Source organism: Leptopilina heterotoma, unplaced genomic scaffold (genome assembly GCF_015476425.1).
Source record: "Leptopilina heterotoma isolate Lh14 unplaced genomic scaffold, ASM1547642v1 Lhet_538, whole genome shotgun sequence".
In the NCBI taxonomy this organism is placed as follows: Eukaryota; Metazoa; Arthropoda; class Insecta; order Hymenoptera; family Figitidae; genus Leptopilina; species Leptopilina heterotoma.
Genome location: NW_025111117.1, coordinates 77606 through 95760, shown reverse-complemented (window position 1 = coordinate 95760; position 18155 = coordinate 77606). Strand labels below are relative to the sequence as shown.

The 18155-nt window shown below is 29.2% G+C and overlaps 2 protein-coding genes across 3 annotated transcripts in view; both read left to right on the top strand.

Annotated features, from left to right (window-relative positions):
• LOC122508324 overlaps nucleotides 1-18155 on the top strand; it is a 93824-nt gene that overhangs the window by 31609 nt on the left and 44060 nt on the right. Inside the window, exon 1 of one of the 2 annotated variants that reach the window (XM_043621602.1) lies at nucleotides 14278-14620. The exons of the other annotated variant lie outside the window; for it this stretch is intronic. Within the exon in view, the coding sequence (XP_043477537.1) occupies nucleotides 14546-14620 (75 nt within the window). The 5' untranslated portion in view covers nucleotides 14278-14545. Of the gene's footprint in view, nucleotides 1-14277; nucleotides 14621-18155 lie in introns of those variants that run through there. 2 annotated transcript variants of the gene reach the window in all.
• LOC122508325 (piggyBac transposable element-derived protein 4-like) lies at nucleotides 4942-6000 on the top strand. Its single transcript, XM_043621606.1, has one exon. It carries the CDS (start codon nucleotides 5232-5234, stop codon nucleotides 5985-5987), a length of 756 nt encoding a protein of 251 aa, XP_043477541.1. The 5' UTR covers nucleotides 4942-5231; the 3' UTR covers nucleotides 5988-6000.

The window sequence follows — 18155 nt, the reverse complement described above, 5'->3', positions numbered from 1 at the left end:
GTTTAAAAAGTAAATAATTTGTTTGAAGAAAATGTCATTGTTTGTGCTAATAAATTATTAAAGTTTTTGAAAGAATGTACATATTATATAAACATTTTATGTTTAAAAAATGCCTAAAATGTTTACAAATGTTAAAGAAACTTGATTATAGTTCATAATAATTGTCAATAACAATAATAATTTTTAAATTGAAAATCATTTTTTACTAAAATCGACATAGATTACTTAAATAAACATAAATTTCTCTGCAAAAAAAAAATTTTTTATAAAAAAGATCCAAAGTTATCTATTTGTTAATTAACATTGTTTGCAACAATTTAAATAAATTGTATTATGGTGGTCATGCTGGACTAGTTTAAATTGATTCCAATCATCTGCAATAAAAAAATAAACATGATTTTTTCTAAAAATATTGTAAATTGTTAACTTTGAGTAACAAAAAAAATATAAACAATTTAAAATTCAAAAATTGGTTTAGTGGGATCTCTTAGAAATTTTATCCCCTTTAATTTAAGACCAAGCCCATGCAAATCCGATAAAATCTGTAGGTTACCGGCAATTTTGAACAGTAAATTGTAAAAAAACGCCAATGTGCGCGGGGCCAGTTTAACGTCATGTAAAGCTCTACACAGCTGCAGTTTTTAATTAATAACTTTTTTTCTAACTGAGGCTCATTTTTTTTCTAAACAGTTTTAGACTCGGAGACATTTAAGGAATAGAATACAATTTTAATTTTTTTATTAGGACGTGAAGAACATATTTGTTTATTAATATTTTATAAACAAATTATATAAAAAATTATAAAAAATAAAAAAATTTAAATACAAAAAATATATTCAAATAGTGCAATTCAAGACGAAAAAAACCCATATTTTAATTTTAAAATCCGTCAACTGGAACTCGAGAAAAAAATTTGTTAATTTAGCAGTACTAAAAAATTCAATTGTTAATAACTTTTACAAAAAATTTTTCTTTGGCTTAATATTTTAAGGGATTCTTCTTAGCCATATTAGGCGTCAAAAAAACTATTTTGGTTTAAAAAGAAAATTTTTTAGTTTTAGGTGATCCGTTTGAGAAATTCTGACCCTGCTTCATTATATTATATTACATCTTGTAATTAAATAATTAATGCAAGTTATAATTAGTATTTTTACTACAGATTTTTTGTTTTCCAAAGAAATTAGAATTGAATGTTGTTTAACTTTATCATTTTCAATTAATTTAATTTTTTGCAGTTATGTTAGATTCGAAAGATACGGAATTCTTCGTTTAAAAAGCTAAATAAATAATTATTTTTTTTAATTTTTAGAATAATTAAAAGTTTCGTTATTAAAATTATTTTTAATTTTTAAATTATTTTGAAAATAAAAGTATAAAATATGTAACAATTTTTGCGATATTCAATTTTCTTCGTACAACAAGAAAGTTTAACAGCAGTAATAGCATTTTAACAAAATTTATCGGATTCACTTGTAATTCGTTTCTAATGCGTTAAATTTGACATTAAATTATAGAAATTCAAAATAGAACTTCCTTTTTAGGATTCCTACAGAAATCCGAATTTAAAATTCCATACCTTTTCGATGATTTCCAGGTCAAATTTTTACGAAATTCCAGTGGAATTTTAAATCTAATTTCAATATTTTTGGGCTCTTTAAAAACACTTTACTTATTTAATAGTCCCCACCCTTTGGTAAAAATTCTAAAATTATCAAAATTTATCAAAAATTCGAAAAACCGATTTTTTTAAAATTCAACAGTTTTTCTTCTCTTTGATAGTATTTAGCTTCATTATTTTTGGGCTCTTGGAAAATACTTTACTTATTAAATAGCCTCGACTCTTTGGTAAAAAATCTAAAATTATCGAAAATTATCAAAAATTCAAAAATCTGAATTTCTTAAAATTCAACATTTTTTCCACTCTTTTATAAGATTTAGCTTTATTATTTTTGTGCTCTTGGAAAATACTTTACTTATTTAATAGTCTCGACTCTTTGGTAAAAAATCTAAAATTATCAAAAATTATCAAAAATTATCAAAAATTCAAAAAACCGAATTTCTTAAAATTCAACATTTTTTTCTCTCTTTTATGGGATTTAGCTTCATTATTTTTGTGCTCTTGGAAAATACTTATAAAAATATAATATACTATATATATATATATATATATATATATATATATATATATATATATATTATAATATAATATATTTTATACTTATTAAATAGTCTGGACTCTTTGGTTAAAAATCTAAAATTATCAAAAATTCAAAAATCTGAATTTTTTAAAATTCAACTTTTTTCCTCTCTTTTATGGGATTAAGCTTTATTATTATTTGAATTTCAAGAAAAAAGATGGAAAACTGAAAAATTTAAAAACTTTTAAAAATTTCAGACCTTTTCCATGATTTCCCTGATTTCAAAAGCCTTTTAAAAATTCCATACCATTTCCATGATTTACAGATACTGTAGGAACCCTGCTTTTGTCTGACTTTCTTCTAAATTATCGAATTCAGTGATTTCTGGGGTGAATTTGGTTAAGTTTTAAAGTGATGAATTTCTGTTTGAATACGTTTTTTTTAATTTAATAAATCTGATGTTAATTTAATTCTTTTTTCGTTATGCACGGCAAAAAATAGCTGGATAAACTACAGATTTCACTTTAGTAGCGAAATTTTTCAGTGCTTCAATTAATACTTTCCTTATTCTAGAGAAACTTATCGCTATTTCAAGTAAAACTTTTTTCAGTGTGTAATAATTATTATTTCTTAAAAATGTATTTAAATTAAAATGTGTTTATAAAATAAGCAATGCAAAAGATGACCCAGATACTAATTGGAATTGTTTTATCCATAGTTTAAGTCTAGTAATGTAAATTCTATTTGAATTGAGACCATTGAGTGAAATTATTTGAATTTTAGTTAGTTAAATCTCTTTGTTAGGTAATAATAATTATTTCTTTAAATTTTTTTAATTGTTTATAATAAGCAGTTTCACACAACATTCCCGCGCGCTTGCGCGCGGATAGTGCGGTTAGTATTAGGTATTTGTTAATTAAAATTGTTTAAATAAGCGATTATTGAATTGTTATATTTTTATTCTACTACTTTTAAATGTAAGTTGGTTGTATTAAAATGATTTTGTGTAAAAAAAGATTACTTCCTTGTAAAAATTAACAATATTAGGTATTTGTTAATTAAAATTGTTTAAATAATCGATTATTGAATTGTTATATTTTTATTCTACTACTTTTAAATGTAAGTTGGTTGTATTAAAATGATTTTGTGTAAAAAAAGATTACTTCCTTGTAAAAATTAACAATATTAGGTATTTGTTAACCCTTTGCGGCATGCATAACATTATGACATTAATTTAAAAATCACAAATGCTTATGAGGGTTTTTAGGGTCACTGATTACGAATCTGAAATCCGTTTTCCAAAATTCAAGATGGCGGATCCAATATGGCGGACGAATTTTTTTAGAATAGATCGAAATCGCTTGAAAATAGTTACTCGGGGTTTTCGGGGTCGCTGATCACGAATCTGAAGTCCGTTTTCTAAAATTCAAAATGGCGGATCCAATATGGCGGACAAATTTTTCTAGAATTGATCGAAATCGCTTGAAAATAGTTACTCCGGGGTTTTCGGGGTCGCTGATCACGAATCTGAAGTCCGTTTTTAAAAATTCAAGATGGCGGATCCAATATGGCGGATGAATTTTTTTAGAATTGATCGAAATCGCTTGAAAATAGTTACTCGGGGGTTTTTGGGGTCGCTAATTACGAATCTGAAGTCGGTTTTCCAAAATTCAAGATGGAGGATCCAATATGGCGGACGAATTTCTTATAATTGATCGAAATCGCTTGGAAATCGTTACTCGGGGGTTTTTGGGGTCGCTGATTACGAATCTGAAATTACTTTCAATAAATAAACGTTAATTTATTGAATAATTGTACCGTCGGCATTTGCGTTACCCGATGTACACCGCGGGGAGGTTGCACGATCGGGTTTTGTACATCGTTTAGCCCTGAAAAGGGCAGTTTGGTAAATACTGTTCAAAACTTTATAGTAATAATGAAAATGAGCTGTTTATTTCCTAATAAAATTAACTAATTAATTAAAATAAGCGGATTTTTATTGCTATTATAAAGTTTTGATGTGTCTTGCTTTGAACAATAATTGAATTTTATTTTCAGCAGTGGTAAGCAGCGAAGCAATTCGCTTTCTGCAAAATTTATTTGCTTTAGTCCAGTTAGTATTTTAGTGCCTTTGAACTCTCAACACTGTTTTGTTTATTGTTTGTTATAATCAACGTAAATATGCGTTCAGTCAAATATTGCTAATTTATAACTTGTCTTTTTTGCGATTGTCATTTGTTTCGTCAAACTATGAATAGTGTTTTGTTTATTGTGTGTTACCATCAACGTAGGTATGCGTTCAGTTAAATAATGTTGAATTAGAACTTGTCTTTTTGCACTTCTCATTTGTTTTGTCAAACTCTGAATAATGTTTTGTTTATTGTTTGTTATCATCAACGTAGATATGCGGTCAGTCAAATAATGCTGAATTAGAACTTGTCTTTTTTACGCTTGTCATTTGTTTCGTCAAACTATGGATAGTATTTTGTTTATTGTTTGTTACCATCAACGTAGGTATGCGTTCAGTAAAATAATGTTGAATTAGAACTTGTCTTTTTGCACTTCTCATTTGTTTTGTCAAACTCTGAATAATGTTTTGTTTATTGTTTGTTATCATCAACGTAGGTATGCGTTCAGTCAAATAATTCTGAATTAGGGCTAATTTTTCTTTGTGTTTTTTATTTATTTCTTGTTATTTAAACTTATATTCTATGAAAAAGTATAAGTTTTTCGTCTTTCATTTGTGTTTCTGTTTTTTATTTCTTGCTTAGTGCGTGAACGTGCTTTTAGTGAAAAGAACTTTTTTTCCACTTTCAGTCTTTTGTTCGTTTTTTAGCAGCATTTATTTGATTTCAGTGTATGTACAGTGTCTTTTAACTCAGAAGTGTTTTCTTTATTTTTTGTTACCAATAACGTGGATATTCGTGCAGTCAAATAATACTAATTTAGAGCTTGTCTTCTATTGCGATTGTCATTTGTTTTTGTATTTTATATTATTTTCAGTATCCTATTTTTCGTGACTTTGCCCGTTGGTTTTTTGTTTCCTTTCTTGTGCTCATTGTGCTGCTATTATAATTATATTTGACTGAGAACATGGAGGAAGAAGTGGAGTTGGTCGATATTCCAAGTGATAGTGACTCTATTGATGACTTATGTGTTTCCGATATTGATGATGATTTGAACATTAGGGATAAACGAAATAAAGCTACTAAGCAGAGTAGTTCTGCTATCTTCGATGAAGAAGATTCTGCAGACGATGTCTCAGATAGTGATGAAAAGTGGGTAAAATCAGGAAAGAGGAAAAGGGATGCTCCCTTTACTAGAAATGTTGGACCTAATATTCCCGATAATGTCAAAACGCCATCAGAAATATTTCTTTGCTTATTTTCCGATGATTTGCTTGACTTGATTGTTCAAGAAACAAATCGTTATTTGCAACAAAAGGGATATAAACAACCACCCACTAATAAAGAAGAATTGTTGATTTTCTTGGGCATTAATATTTTAATGGGTGTTAAAAATTCTCCTTCTTATCGGCATTACTGGTCTGCCATTTCGCAACTAAATGATCCTTACATAAGTTCGTTGATGTCTGTTGTTAGATTCGGATTTTTTCTTGGTTGTTTACACATCACCGATAACAGTACAGAACCAAAAAAGGGTAATGCGGCTTATGACAAGTTATATAAATTGCGGCCTTTTCTAGATAAGGTGAATGAAAATTTTAAAAAAAATTTTATGCCAAATAAATACCAAAGTGTCGATGAATCTATGATAAAATTCAAAGGTCGCAGTAGGATGAAACAATACATGCCACTCAAACCTATAAAACGGGGATATAAGTGCTAGGTTCGAGCAGATCCATCAGGTTATGTATGCGAATTTCAGATGTACACAGGTAAAACTGAAAGTACGGAAAAGCAGTTAGGAGCAAGAGTAGTAAAAGATCTCACTCGCGAATTGAAGGGCAACAATCACCATGTTTATTTTGATAACTTTTTCACAGGGGTAGATCTTATGATATCTCTGGAAAAAGATAAAATTTTTGCTTGCGGTACTGTACGTCAGAATCGATCAAGATTGCCAAAAAGTGAAGTGCAAGACAAACAAATGAAACATGGTGATAGCGAATTCCGAACATCGAATACGGGTAATCGATGGGTCAAATGGATGGACAAGAAGGCAGTCTACTTCTTGTCTAACTATCATGACCCTCGTGAAACTGCGTCGGTAAATCGGAAACAAAAAGATGGCACGCTGAAACCCACCAGTTGTCCTATAATGGCTTTTGACTACAACAAACACATGGGCTATGTAGATAAGGCTGACCATCTCTTGTCAACATATAACATTGACAGGAAATCTAAGAAATGGTGGCATAAAATATGCTTCCATTTCTTAGATGTCATTGTTGTCAATGCGTATATTTTGTACAAAGAGAAGAGATTGAACCCAACTTTGACTTCGAAAGAATTCAGGTTACGTTTAGTAGATGAATTGGTAGGACACAAACTACCAAGTTCAACTGGGAAGAAAGGTAAATTGAGTACAATCTCTTCTTACAAACCAAAAGTGTCAGAGGAAAAAAGAAAAAGTCAATCAGCTCATATGCCTGAAATTATCGCTTCACCTAGACGCTGCGCTCATTGCAGTACTAAAGCCGACCAAAAGCGAACATCATGGATGTGTAAAACTTGCAATGTACCACTCTGCCTGCTTCCCACAAGAAATTGCTTCGCTGCTTACCACTGCTGAAAATAAAATTCAATTGTCCAAAGCAAGACACATCAAAACTTTATAATAGCAATTAAAATCCGCTGATTTTAATTAGTTAGTTAATTTTATTAGGAAATAAACAGCTCAATTTGATTATTATAAAGTTTTGAACAGTATTTACCAATCTGCCCTTTTCAGGGCTAAACGATGTACAAAATCCGATCGTGCAACCTCCCCGCGGTGTACATCGGGTAACGCAAATGCCGACGATACAATTATTCAATAAATTAACGTTTATTTCTTGAAAGTAATTTCAGATTCATAATCAGCGACCCCAAAAACCCCCGAGTAACGATTTCCAAGCGATTCAATTAAAATTTAGACTGTAGCTTTAAAACAACATTCTTTATCGAAGTACATAGGATTTTTTAGATCGGTTAATGCGTTTCCGTTTTATAACCATTTTTACCTTGATTTTTTAACAAAAAATAACATTTTTGTCATCGAAGTCATACCATTTTGCGAAAAATTGATATTTTTAAAATATCCTATGTACTTTTCTAGTAAATGTCATCCTCTTTCATAATTCGTTTGAATTTTTTGCCTAGGTGCTTATGGAACGTAGAAAAGCTTCCGGCCGCAGAGGTTGTTTTAAAAAACGTAATCTACGTTGAACTGTTGTGAAGGTGCCATTTTGAAAACAAAATTTTTTTTTTATTTTTAAATTAAGTTTAATTCATGTGTTTAACGTTGCAGAAAACCTAGCAACATTGTACTGAACCGTTTTCTTAAAATAATTAATTGAAATAGACCGTATTTTGTATAGGCTCTGGGTGTTGTTACCCCTTAATAAAAAAAGATTTTTTGATTTTACTTGAAAAAGACTGTATATAAACAGATATTTTCAGAATATAAAAGGTGGTAATCTGGGTTACCACTATGCCGCAAAGGGTTAATTAAAATTGTTTAAATAATCGATTATTGAATTGTTATATTTTTATTCTACTACTTTTAAATGTAAATTGGTTGTATTAACATGATTTTGTGTAAAAAAAGATTACTTCCTTGTAGAAATTAACAATATTAGGTATTTGCTAATTAAAATTGTTTAAATAATTCAACGGTGTTATTTAATTGTTTAAACATTATAATGGAATATGTTGAAAGAATGAAAGGTTTTACTAGTCAACTGCATGAAAAATAAAAAATTTGCTATAAGAAACATTTCTGTTAAACTATCAATTTAACAACAACTCTGTTAAAACTGTCAATCTTTGCCATGATAAAAATTGATGTAAAAAAGTCAAAAATACCTTAAAATTAAAAATAAAATGATTTCTAAAAAGTCAACGCTATGCAAAATGCGACGCACGTTTTTGTTTTCAAATTCAATGAATTATAAAAATGTTATAAATTTTTAAAAACAACATTTTTAGCAAATTTTTAAAAATCTTTGCCATGGAAAATACAATGCATTTTTATTTTAAAAATGTCTAAAATTGCCTGAAATTTGTTACTCGGGGGTTGTCGGGGTCGCTGATTACGAATATGATAATGGCTTTACAAAATTCAAAATGGCGGATCACTTTTTTAAAAATTGATCCAATTTACCTGACATTTGTTACTCGGGGGTTGTCGGGGTCGCTGATTACGAATATAATAATGATTTTTCAAAATCCAATATGGCGGATCCAATATGTCAGACAAATGATTTTGTGTAAAAAAAGATTACTTCCTTGTAAAAATTAACAATATTAGGTATTTGTTAATTAAAATTGTTTAAATAATCGATAATTGAATTATTATATTTTTATTCTACTACTTTTTAATGTAAATTGGTTGTATTAACATGATTTTGTGTAAAAAAAGATTACTTCCTTGTAAAAATTAACAATATTAGCTAATTGTTAATTAAAATTGTTTAACCCATTAACGCCCAACTCGTGAAAATTCTTTGGTCATTTTCAAGCTACGTAATTATAAATAAAACGGTTGACAATTTAAACCAGAGGTACATTTTCTAAAGGTTTTGGATGTGCTCTTTCCGATTCCGGTGTCAAAAATAAATTTCGTCTAAACCAAAATTAAATATGGCGGTTTTAATGTCAAAAAACACAAAAAAAAAATTCATTTTTTCAAGTTTGACATTTTTTTTCACCTTGAAAAAGTATAAGAATAAAATTCTATTTTCAACCATCGGTGCATAAAAATTATACACTTTCAAGAACCGTAAAGTAGAATTAAAAATTTCAAGATGGCGGACCAATATGGCGTCAAATCTAAAGTAAAATTTAAAAATTTTGGGCAATATTGGTCAAATTGCCCAAAAGTCAATGGATTCGCCTGAATTTTGTTACTCGGGGGTTTTTGGGGTCGCTGATTACGAATATAAACTTCATTTTCAAAAATTCAAAATGGCGGATCCAATATGGCGGACGAGTTTTACAAAATTTCATCGAATTCAATTGAAACTTGTCACTCGGGGGTTTTTGGGGTCGCTGATTACGAATCTGATGTTACTTTTTCAAAATTCAAAATGGCGGATCCAATATGGCGGACTTATTTTTTAAAACTGATCAAATTCACTTAAAACTTGTTACTCGGGGGTTTTTGGGGTCGCTGATTACGAATATAAACTTCATTTTCAAAAATTCAAATGGCGGATCCAATATGGCGGACGATTTGTACAAAATTTCATCGAATTCACTTGAAACTTGTCACTCGGGGGTTTTTGCGGTCGCTGATTACGAATATGAACTTCATTTTCAAAAATTCAAAATGGCGGATGCAATATGGCGGACTTATTTTTTAAATCTGATCAAATTCACTTGAAACTTGTTACTCGGGGGTTTTTGGGGTCGCTGATTACGAATATGAACTTTATTTTCAAATATTCAAAATGGCGGATGCAATATGGCGGACAAGGATCCAATATGGCGGACGATTTGTACAAAATTTCATCGAATTCACTTGAAACTTGTCACTCGGGGGTTTTTGGGGTCGCTGATTACGAATATGAACTTCATTTTCAAAATTTCAAAATGGCGGATGCAATATGGCGGACTTATTTTTTAAATCTGATCAAATTCACTTGAAACTTGTTACTCGGGGGTTTTTGGGGTCGCTGATTACGAATATGAACTTTATTTTCAAACATTCAAAATGGCGGATGCAATATGGCGGACAAGAATCTTCAAATTTCAATCTATTGACTTAAATTTTGTTACTCAGGGGTTTTTGAGATAATTTTGAATCTCTTGGCGGACAGCAAAATTGGAAAACTCATTTAATTGGTTCTCGGTGTTGTTTATGCACATAAACTGAAAAAAATATATTTATGGTACTGATGTAAATATAACCAATTCTCAGATATTATATTGGTGTATATGGAACTGACATACAGTATTGCTGTTTCAGCCATATGGAGTGTAGAGCAGCCATATGTATGTGAGAGACAGTAATATGTATGTGAAGAACAGAAATACAGTATTGCTTTTTCATCTATAATACCTTACTATACTCGTATGACAAAATCGACAATATCATTTTTTTCAGTGTAATTAGAAAGAAAGCAAGTTTATATATAGTAGGCGATACATATATGCACATTCTGCAATTGCCATTGGTGGTCCACGGTTGCATCTGAAGTATAATAGGAATATTATTTTTTACATACGTTATGTTTCTCTAGCCCTTTATAATGGCATAAATTATTTATTTTTTTGTTTTATCCTAAAGAGAGGCAGTTTTTTCATACAGCACGATATTGTCATTTTTGTGTATAGTTGTTGCATTCAGTTATTGAATTTTAACGGTTGGGTTTTTAGAAATGCCGCCAAAAGCAAAACGTGCTAAAAAGTCATACACGCGTGAAATAGAATACCCCAAAAACCCCCGAGTAACAAGTTTCAAGTGAATTTGATCAGATTTAAAAAATAAGTCCGCCATATTGCATCCGCCATTTTGAATTTTTGAAAATGAAGTTCATATTTGTAATCAGCGACCCCAAAAACCCCCGAGTGACAAGTTTCAAGTGAATTCGATGAAATTTTGTACAACTCGTCCGCCATATTGGATCCGCCATTTTGAATTTTTGAAAATGAAGTTTATATTCGTAATCAGCGACCCCAAAAACCCCCGAGTAACAAGTTTCAAGTGAATTTGATCAGTTTTAAAAACTTAGTCCGCCATATTGGATCCGCCATTTTGAATTTTGAAAAAGTAACATCAGATTCGTAATCAGCGACCCCAAAAACCCCCGAGTGACAAGTTTCAAGTGAATTCGATAAAAATTTTGTAAAACTCGTCCGCCATATTGGATCCGCCATTTTGAATTTTTGAAAATGAAGTTTATATTCGTAATCAGCGACCCCAAAAACCCCCGAGTAACAAAATTCAGGCGAATCCATTGAATTTTGGGCAATTTGACCAATATTGCCCAAAATTTTTAAATTTTACTTTAGATTTGACGCCATATTGGTCCGCCATCTTGAAATTTTTAATTCTACTTTACGGTTCTTTAAAGTGTATAATTTTTATGCACCGATAGTTGAAAATAGAATTTTATTCTTATACTTTTTCAAGGTGAAAAAAAATGTCAAACTTGAAAAAATGAATTTTTTTTGTGTTTTTTGACATTAAAACCGCCATATTTAATTTTGGTTTGGACGAAATTTATTTTTGACACCGGAATCGGAAAGAGCACATCCAAAACCTTTAGAAAATGTACCTCTGGTTTAAATTGTCAACCGTTTTATTTATAATTACGTAGCTTGAAAATGACCAAAGAATTTTCACGAGTTGGGCGTTAATGGGTTAAATAATTCAACGGTGTTATTTCATTGTTTAAACATTATAATAGAATATCTTGAAAGAATGCAAGGTTTTACTAGTCAACTGCATAAAAAATAAAAAATTTGCTATAAGAAACATTTCTGTTATTTATTTGTTTATTAAAAATGTTTAATTAATTATTAAATTAATTAACAAATAATTTTTTTTCAATATCTTTATTACAGGTATTTACAAATATTCTTTCCCCCATAAATATAACTTTTAAACTATAAACTATAGTAAATTTTAAAAAATCAGGTTTTTCGTCTCTTAATTGTTTATAACAAATACAAAAAAAATCCTATTCTCTTAATTGGATAATGTTTGTTTGATGATTTTATATTAATTTATTTCTATAAGCGATGAATGCACATATTATATCACAAACGAGCACTACTTTTATGAAAAACCACAAAGAAACAAGAAGCAACTCTCAGTTCACTACAACCCTTTGCCCGCATGGTGTAATTTACTAGTAAATAAATAGTTTAATTGGAAGCAAAATATTTAAAAGGTAAGTAAATTAATTATAGTTTAAAATAAAACATTTTTTATTACATTCGTAATAAACAGTTTTTTCTTTTAAATTAATGAAAAAAAATATATTTTCTTTCTTATTAAAAATAATTCTCATCTGTTTTCATTTTTAGCAAAAACAAACTACAGACGGGCAGGATTTGCTGAGGAAGAAGAAATTTTGCCAAGGCAAATTTTTGTTGTCCACCCACCCCCGCGTGCAATCGGACATGTACACGTGGGGGTTGAAGAACGATTTCCTCCAGGTGTTCACCAGGAGAAGAAAAGGACGCAGCTAATGAGGCAAACGATTCAGTAAAAGAGGAAGCTGTCGTCGAAGAAGAGGAGGAAATACCAGGGGAACAAGCAGGCAACCGCCGAAGACGGATGCCTCCTGCAAGAGAGGATGATCTTCCTCCACAAGGTAGAGGAAATGAGGAACTTCTTCCTCTAATTTTTCATCTAAGTCAATGCTTTTCTTTGTAAATTATATAGAAATTAAATTCTTTAATTTGTTACAATATTTAATTTTTTGCAAATTTCTTTGTAATAATTAACCCCTTGACTGCCGATGGCAAAGATCTTTGCCATTTCGGACTTTGCTCTGACTGCCGGAAAACTGACAATCTTTGCCATGATAAAAATTGATGTAAAAAAGTCAAAAATAGCTTAAAATTAAAAATAAAATGATTTCTAAAAAGTCAACGCTATGCAAAATGCGACGCACGTTCCTGTATTTAAATTCAATGAATTATAAAAATGTTATAAATTTTTAAAAACAACACTTTTAGCAAATTTTTCAAAATCTTTGCCATGGAAAATACAATGCATTTTTATTTTAAAAATGTCTAAAATTGCCTGAAATTTGTTACTCGGGGGTTGTCGGGGTCGCTGATTACGAATATGATGATGGTTTTACAAAATTCAAGATGGCGGATCACTTTTTTAAAAATTGATCCAATTTACCTGAAATTTATTACTCGGCGGTTGTCAAGGTCGCTGATTACGAATATGATGATGAATTTTTAAAATCCAAAATGGCGGATCCAATATGTCAGACAAATGATTTTGTGTAAAAAAAGATTACTTCCTTGTAAAAATTAACAATATTAGGTATTTGTTAATTAAAATTGTTTAAATAATCGATTATTGAATTGTTATATTTTTATTCTACTACTTTTAAATGTAAGTTGATTGTATTAAAATGATTTTGTGTAAAAAAAGAATACTTCCTTGTTAAAATTAACAATATTAGCTAATTGTTAATTAAAATTGTTTAAATAAGCGATTATTGAATTGTTATTTTTTTATTCTACTACTTTTAAATGTAAATTAGTTGTATTAACATGATTTTGTGTAAAAAAAGATTACTTCCTTGTAAAAATTGTCAATATTAGGTATTTGTTAATTAAAATTGTTTAAATAATTCAACAGTGTTATTTCATTGTTTAAACATTATAATGGAATATGTTGAAAGAATGAAAGGTTTTACTAGTCAATTGCATAAAAAATAAAAAATTTGCTATAAGAAACATTTCTGTTATTTATTTGTTTATTAAAAATGTTTAATTAATTATTAAATTAATTAACAAATAATTTTTTTCAATATATTAATTACAGGTATCATAGAATATTCTTTGCCCCATAAATATAACTTTTAAACTATAAAATATAGTAAATTTTAAAAAATCAAGTTTTTAGTCTCTTAATTGTTTATAACAAATACAAGAAAAAATTTCTATTCTCCTAATTGGATAATGTTTCTTTGATGATTTTATATTAATTTATTTCTATAAGCGATGAATGCACATATTATATATCACAAACGAGCACTACTTTTATGAAAAACCACAAAGAAAGAAGAAGCAACTCTCAGTTCTCTACAACCTTTTGCCCGCATGGTGTAATTTACTAGTAAATAAATAGTTTAATTAAAAGCAAAATATTTAAAAGGTAAGTAAATTAATTATAGTTTAAAATAAAACATTTTTTATTACTTTCGTAATAAACAGTTTTTTCTTTTAATTTAATAAAAAAAATTATATTTTCTTTCTTATTAAAAATAATTCTCAACTGTTTTCATTTTTAGCAAAAATAAACTACAGACGGTCAGGATTTGATGAGGAAGAAGAATTTTTGCCAAGGCAAATTTTTGTTGTTCACTCACCCCCGCGCGCAATCGGGCATGTACACGTGGGGGTTGAAGAACGATTTCCTCCAGGTGTTCACCTGGAGAAGAAGAGGACGCAGCTAATGAGGCAGACGATTTAGTAGAGGAGGAGGCTGTCGTCGAAGAAGAGGAGGAAATACCAGGGGAACAAGCAGGCAACCGCTGAAGACGGATGCCTCCTGCAAGAGAGGATGATCTTCCTCCACAAGGTAGAGGAAATGAGGAATTTCTTCCTCTAATTTTTTATGTAAGTCAATGCTTTTCTTGGTAAATTATATAGAAATTAAATTATTTAATTTGTTACAATATTTAATTTTTTACAAATTTCTTTGTAATAATTAACCCCTTGACTGTCGATGGCAAAGATCTTTGCCATTTCGGACTTTGCTCTGACTGCCGGAAAACTGACAATCTTTGCCATGATAAAAATTGATGTAAAAAAGTCAAAAATAGCTTAAAATTAAAAATAAAATGATTTCTAAAAAGTCAACGCTATGCAAAATGCGACGCACGTTTCTGTTTTTAAATTCAATGAATTATAAAAATGTTATAAATTTTTAAAAACAACACTTTTAGCAAATTTTCCAAAATCTTTGCCATGGAAAATACAATGCATTTTTATTTTAAAAATGTCTAAAATTGCCTGAAATTTGTTACTGGGGGGTTGTCAGGGTCGCTGATTACGAATATGATAATGGTTTTACAAAATTCAAAATGTCGGATCCAATATGGCAGACGACTTTTTTAAAAATTGATCCAAATTTAGTGATGCATTAAATCGATAAAGTCGAGAAAAAAACAAGATCAATAATTTGTATTGAACTTCAAGAATAATTGTCAACCTATTCTTGACAAATGAATCCCTAAAGTCAATAATTAAGCGATATAATTTAATATTATTGATTATTGTTCTTTTAAATATGAAATTAATTAAATAAAATACGTATATTAATAAGTAATTGAAATAAAAATTATGTTTATTATTATTTTGTATAATAATAAAATAAAAATTAATTTTGCATATTCTCTGTATCTGAAATATTATTACAATTTTGTTTTTAATATTATATAAGTTTCTTTTTTAAAAAGTAGAAATTTTTTTTATAAAATTACTATTTCTTATCACAATTTGTTAACAAAATTCTGTTCATTTAAAAAAATCAAATCATTTTTATACCAAAATTTCCAAAATTAATTTATTTATAAAACATTTTTTAAAAAAATTTAAAATATTTTTAGGAAAAATTCCCTATAATTTCTATTTGTTAATTACGATTTTTAACTAGATTATTTTTAAATTTTGTTAAAAAATTTGCATAATTTCTATCTTTTATTATAATTTTTAACCAAATTCTAAGTATTGTTAGAAAATTTTTTTTTAATTACCTTTATTAGAAAAAGAATTTTTTAGAAAATTACATTTATTAGAAAAAAAAAATTATAAAATCACCTTCATTAGAAAACAGCTTTTTAGAAATTCAATTTTAGTAGAAAAAAATTTTTTAGAAAATAAAAAATTAGAAAATACTTTTTAGAAAAACTGTATCCAACCTAATAAAGAATTTAGAGCAGAAGGGAAAGTGTTCAATCTTTATAATAATTTTTATTAAATTAACATAATCTACAATTAACATAATTAGCAAAGAGGTTTTTGTTTAATTAAACAACTCAGATCTGAAACTCTAAGAACGGTTAAGCTTTTCTTTAATATTTGAATGTAAACTACATGTCATCCAGGAATTGAGACAGATAGAGATTCTAGCTGATTCATTATTCAATTGATTCCGGTGTTTTCTCATAATTAATCTAGCTTTCGAAAATAGGCGTTCTGCCAGTACAGAAGTCGCTTGAATGCTGAAGAGATCTCTGGCCATGCGACTTAAATTGTGATACCTATTTTGATTTTGCTTCCACCAGAGACCGATATCCGTATTCCTATAAGCGAGTGGTGCTTTTTAATATGCATCAATTTCTTCACGCCATGCAGGTACAGAAACTTGTTTAAAAAACGTGAGAATATTGAATTCATCTTCATCATCTTCATCATCTTCATTAGCTCGTTCTGCTCTGTTTCCTGATAGCAATTGAAAGTTATCTTCTGGTTGATTTTCAGATTGTTTGGGTGCGTACAAGTCTTCGAACATCTTTTCAAACTTTTTTTAAAGACTCAGAAGCCATTTCCCGACCCCATTCTGTCTTTTGAAACATTTTATATTTAAATCCTGGATCAAGAATCAAAATTGCTTTGTATATCTAATTGAATTTCCGGTAATGTTTTAAAATTTTGTCCACACCACTCTGGAGAGCATCTCGAAATTTAATGTCAATTAACGTTCTTTTTCGATTTTGATTTATACGTGTTATATCATGTTCCAATTTGTCCAAAAGTAAATTAAGCCCTAATACGACCAGAGGCAGAGTGATATATTTTTCACCGCAAAGAGTTGTTGACAATGATTTAAAACATTGCAGAGGTTTGCGAACATTTGTTAAAAGTGTCCACTCTGTTTCCGTAAGAACGCAGGATTTCAATTTTGAATCACTGCTACTGCAAAGAAAATCCAAAGCCGGTCTCATCTGCAGAGCTCTTTTAATCATTTCATATGATGAATTCCACCTTGTAGCAACGTCTAAAATTGGAGACAACATTTTCACTCCCAGTACATCGGAAGCTGACTTTAATTTTTCTCGAATTTGTTCGGAGTATTTCAGTTTTTTGAAAAGATTTCTTAGTCGAATCATGACTTTTGACCCTCGAGTTATTTCTGCGTTCTCTACATCATCGTTCTCTAATCCATCAACAGATTCACCGTCGTCATCCTCAATTTCTTCAGAATCTTCGTCAATTTCCAGTTCGCGCAACAAATCTTGAGCACCTAAGTTGACTACGTGTGCAAGACAACGAAAATGCAAATCTGTGGCATTCAAATTCATACCAAAAGTCGTATTTAGTAGATTCACAAGCTGTTCCATAAAAGTCGTATTCACTGACGCGTTGTCCACAGTTATTGCTTGTAACTTCTCTTATAAACCCTTTTCTTTCAAAACTTCTAAAAATAAATCGGCGATGTCTTTGCCTGTGTGTTTTCCATTTGATGGTACGAAATCAATTACCAAAGACCTCAAAATCCAATTTTCATCGATAAAGTGTCCAGTAATGCCGTAGTACGATTTCCCCCGTATTGACGTCCATCCATCAACAGTGTATGACATTTTCGAAGTATTATTTTGTAAAATTGCTAATACAATTTTTTTGGTTTCTTCATAGTGAGATAAAAATAGCGATTTCAATTTATTGCGTTGAGGTAATTGTGCTGCATTATTCAAATACTCAAAAACACTTCTGGATTCAGCGTCGTCGAAAAAGTTAAATGGGAGGCACTTTTTTGCACACATCGTCACCAATAATTGTTCGAAGGTTTCTTGATTGAAAGTTTTATCTATAAAATTAGACAATTTTTTGTAATTTTTAAAAAAAAATTTCTTGGTACAAAATAAAAATTTATATTTACTGTAATTTTAATAGTATTTTTTGCTCATTTATTAATTAAAATAAAACTCAAATGATATCTAGTTTCAAAAAGATTTATTAAAATTGTTAATTGCTTTTATGATTAGCTATATAGTAAAAGAAATTAATTGATTCTGAATCATGGAAATTAAAATTAAAAAAATTTTAACATTAATTAGATAAAAAATAACTATTGAAAAATAAGTGTTGGAGAAACATGATTTTATATTATTAACCTTTTTTCCTGCAGAACCCGATGAGTTGCAACCAT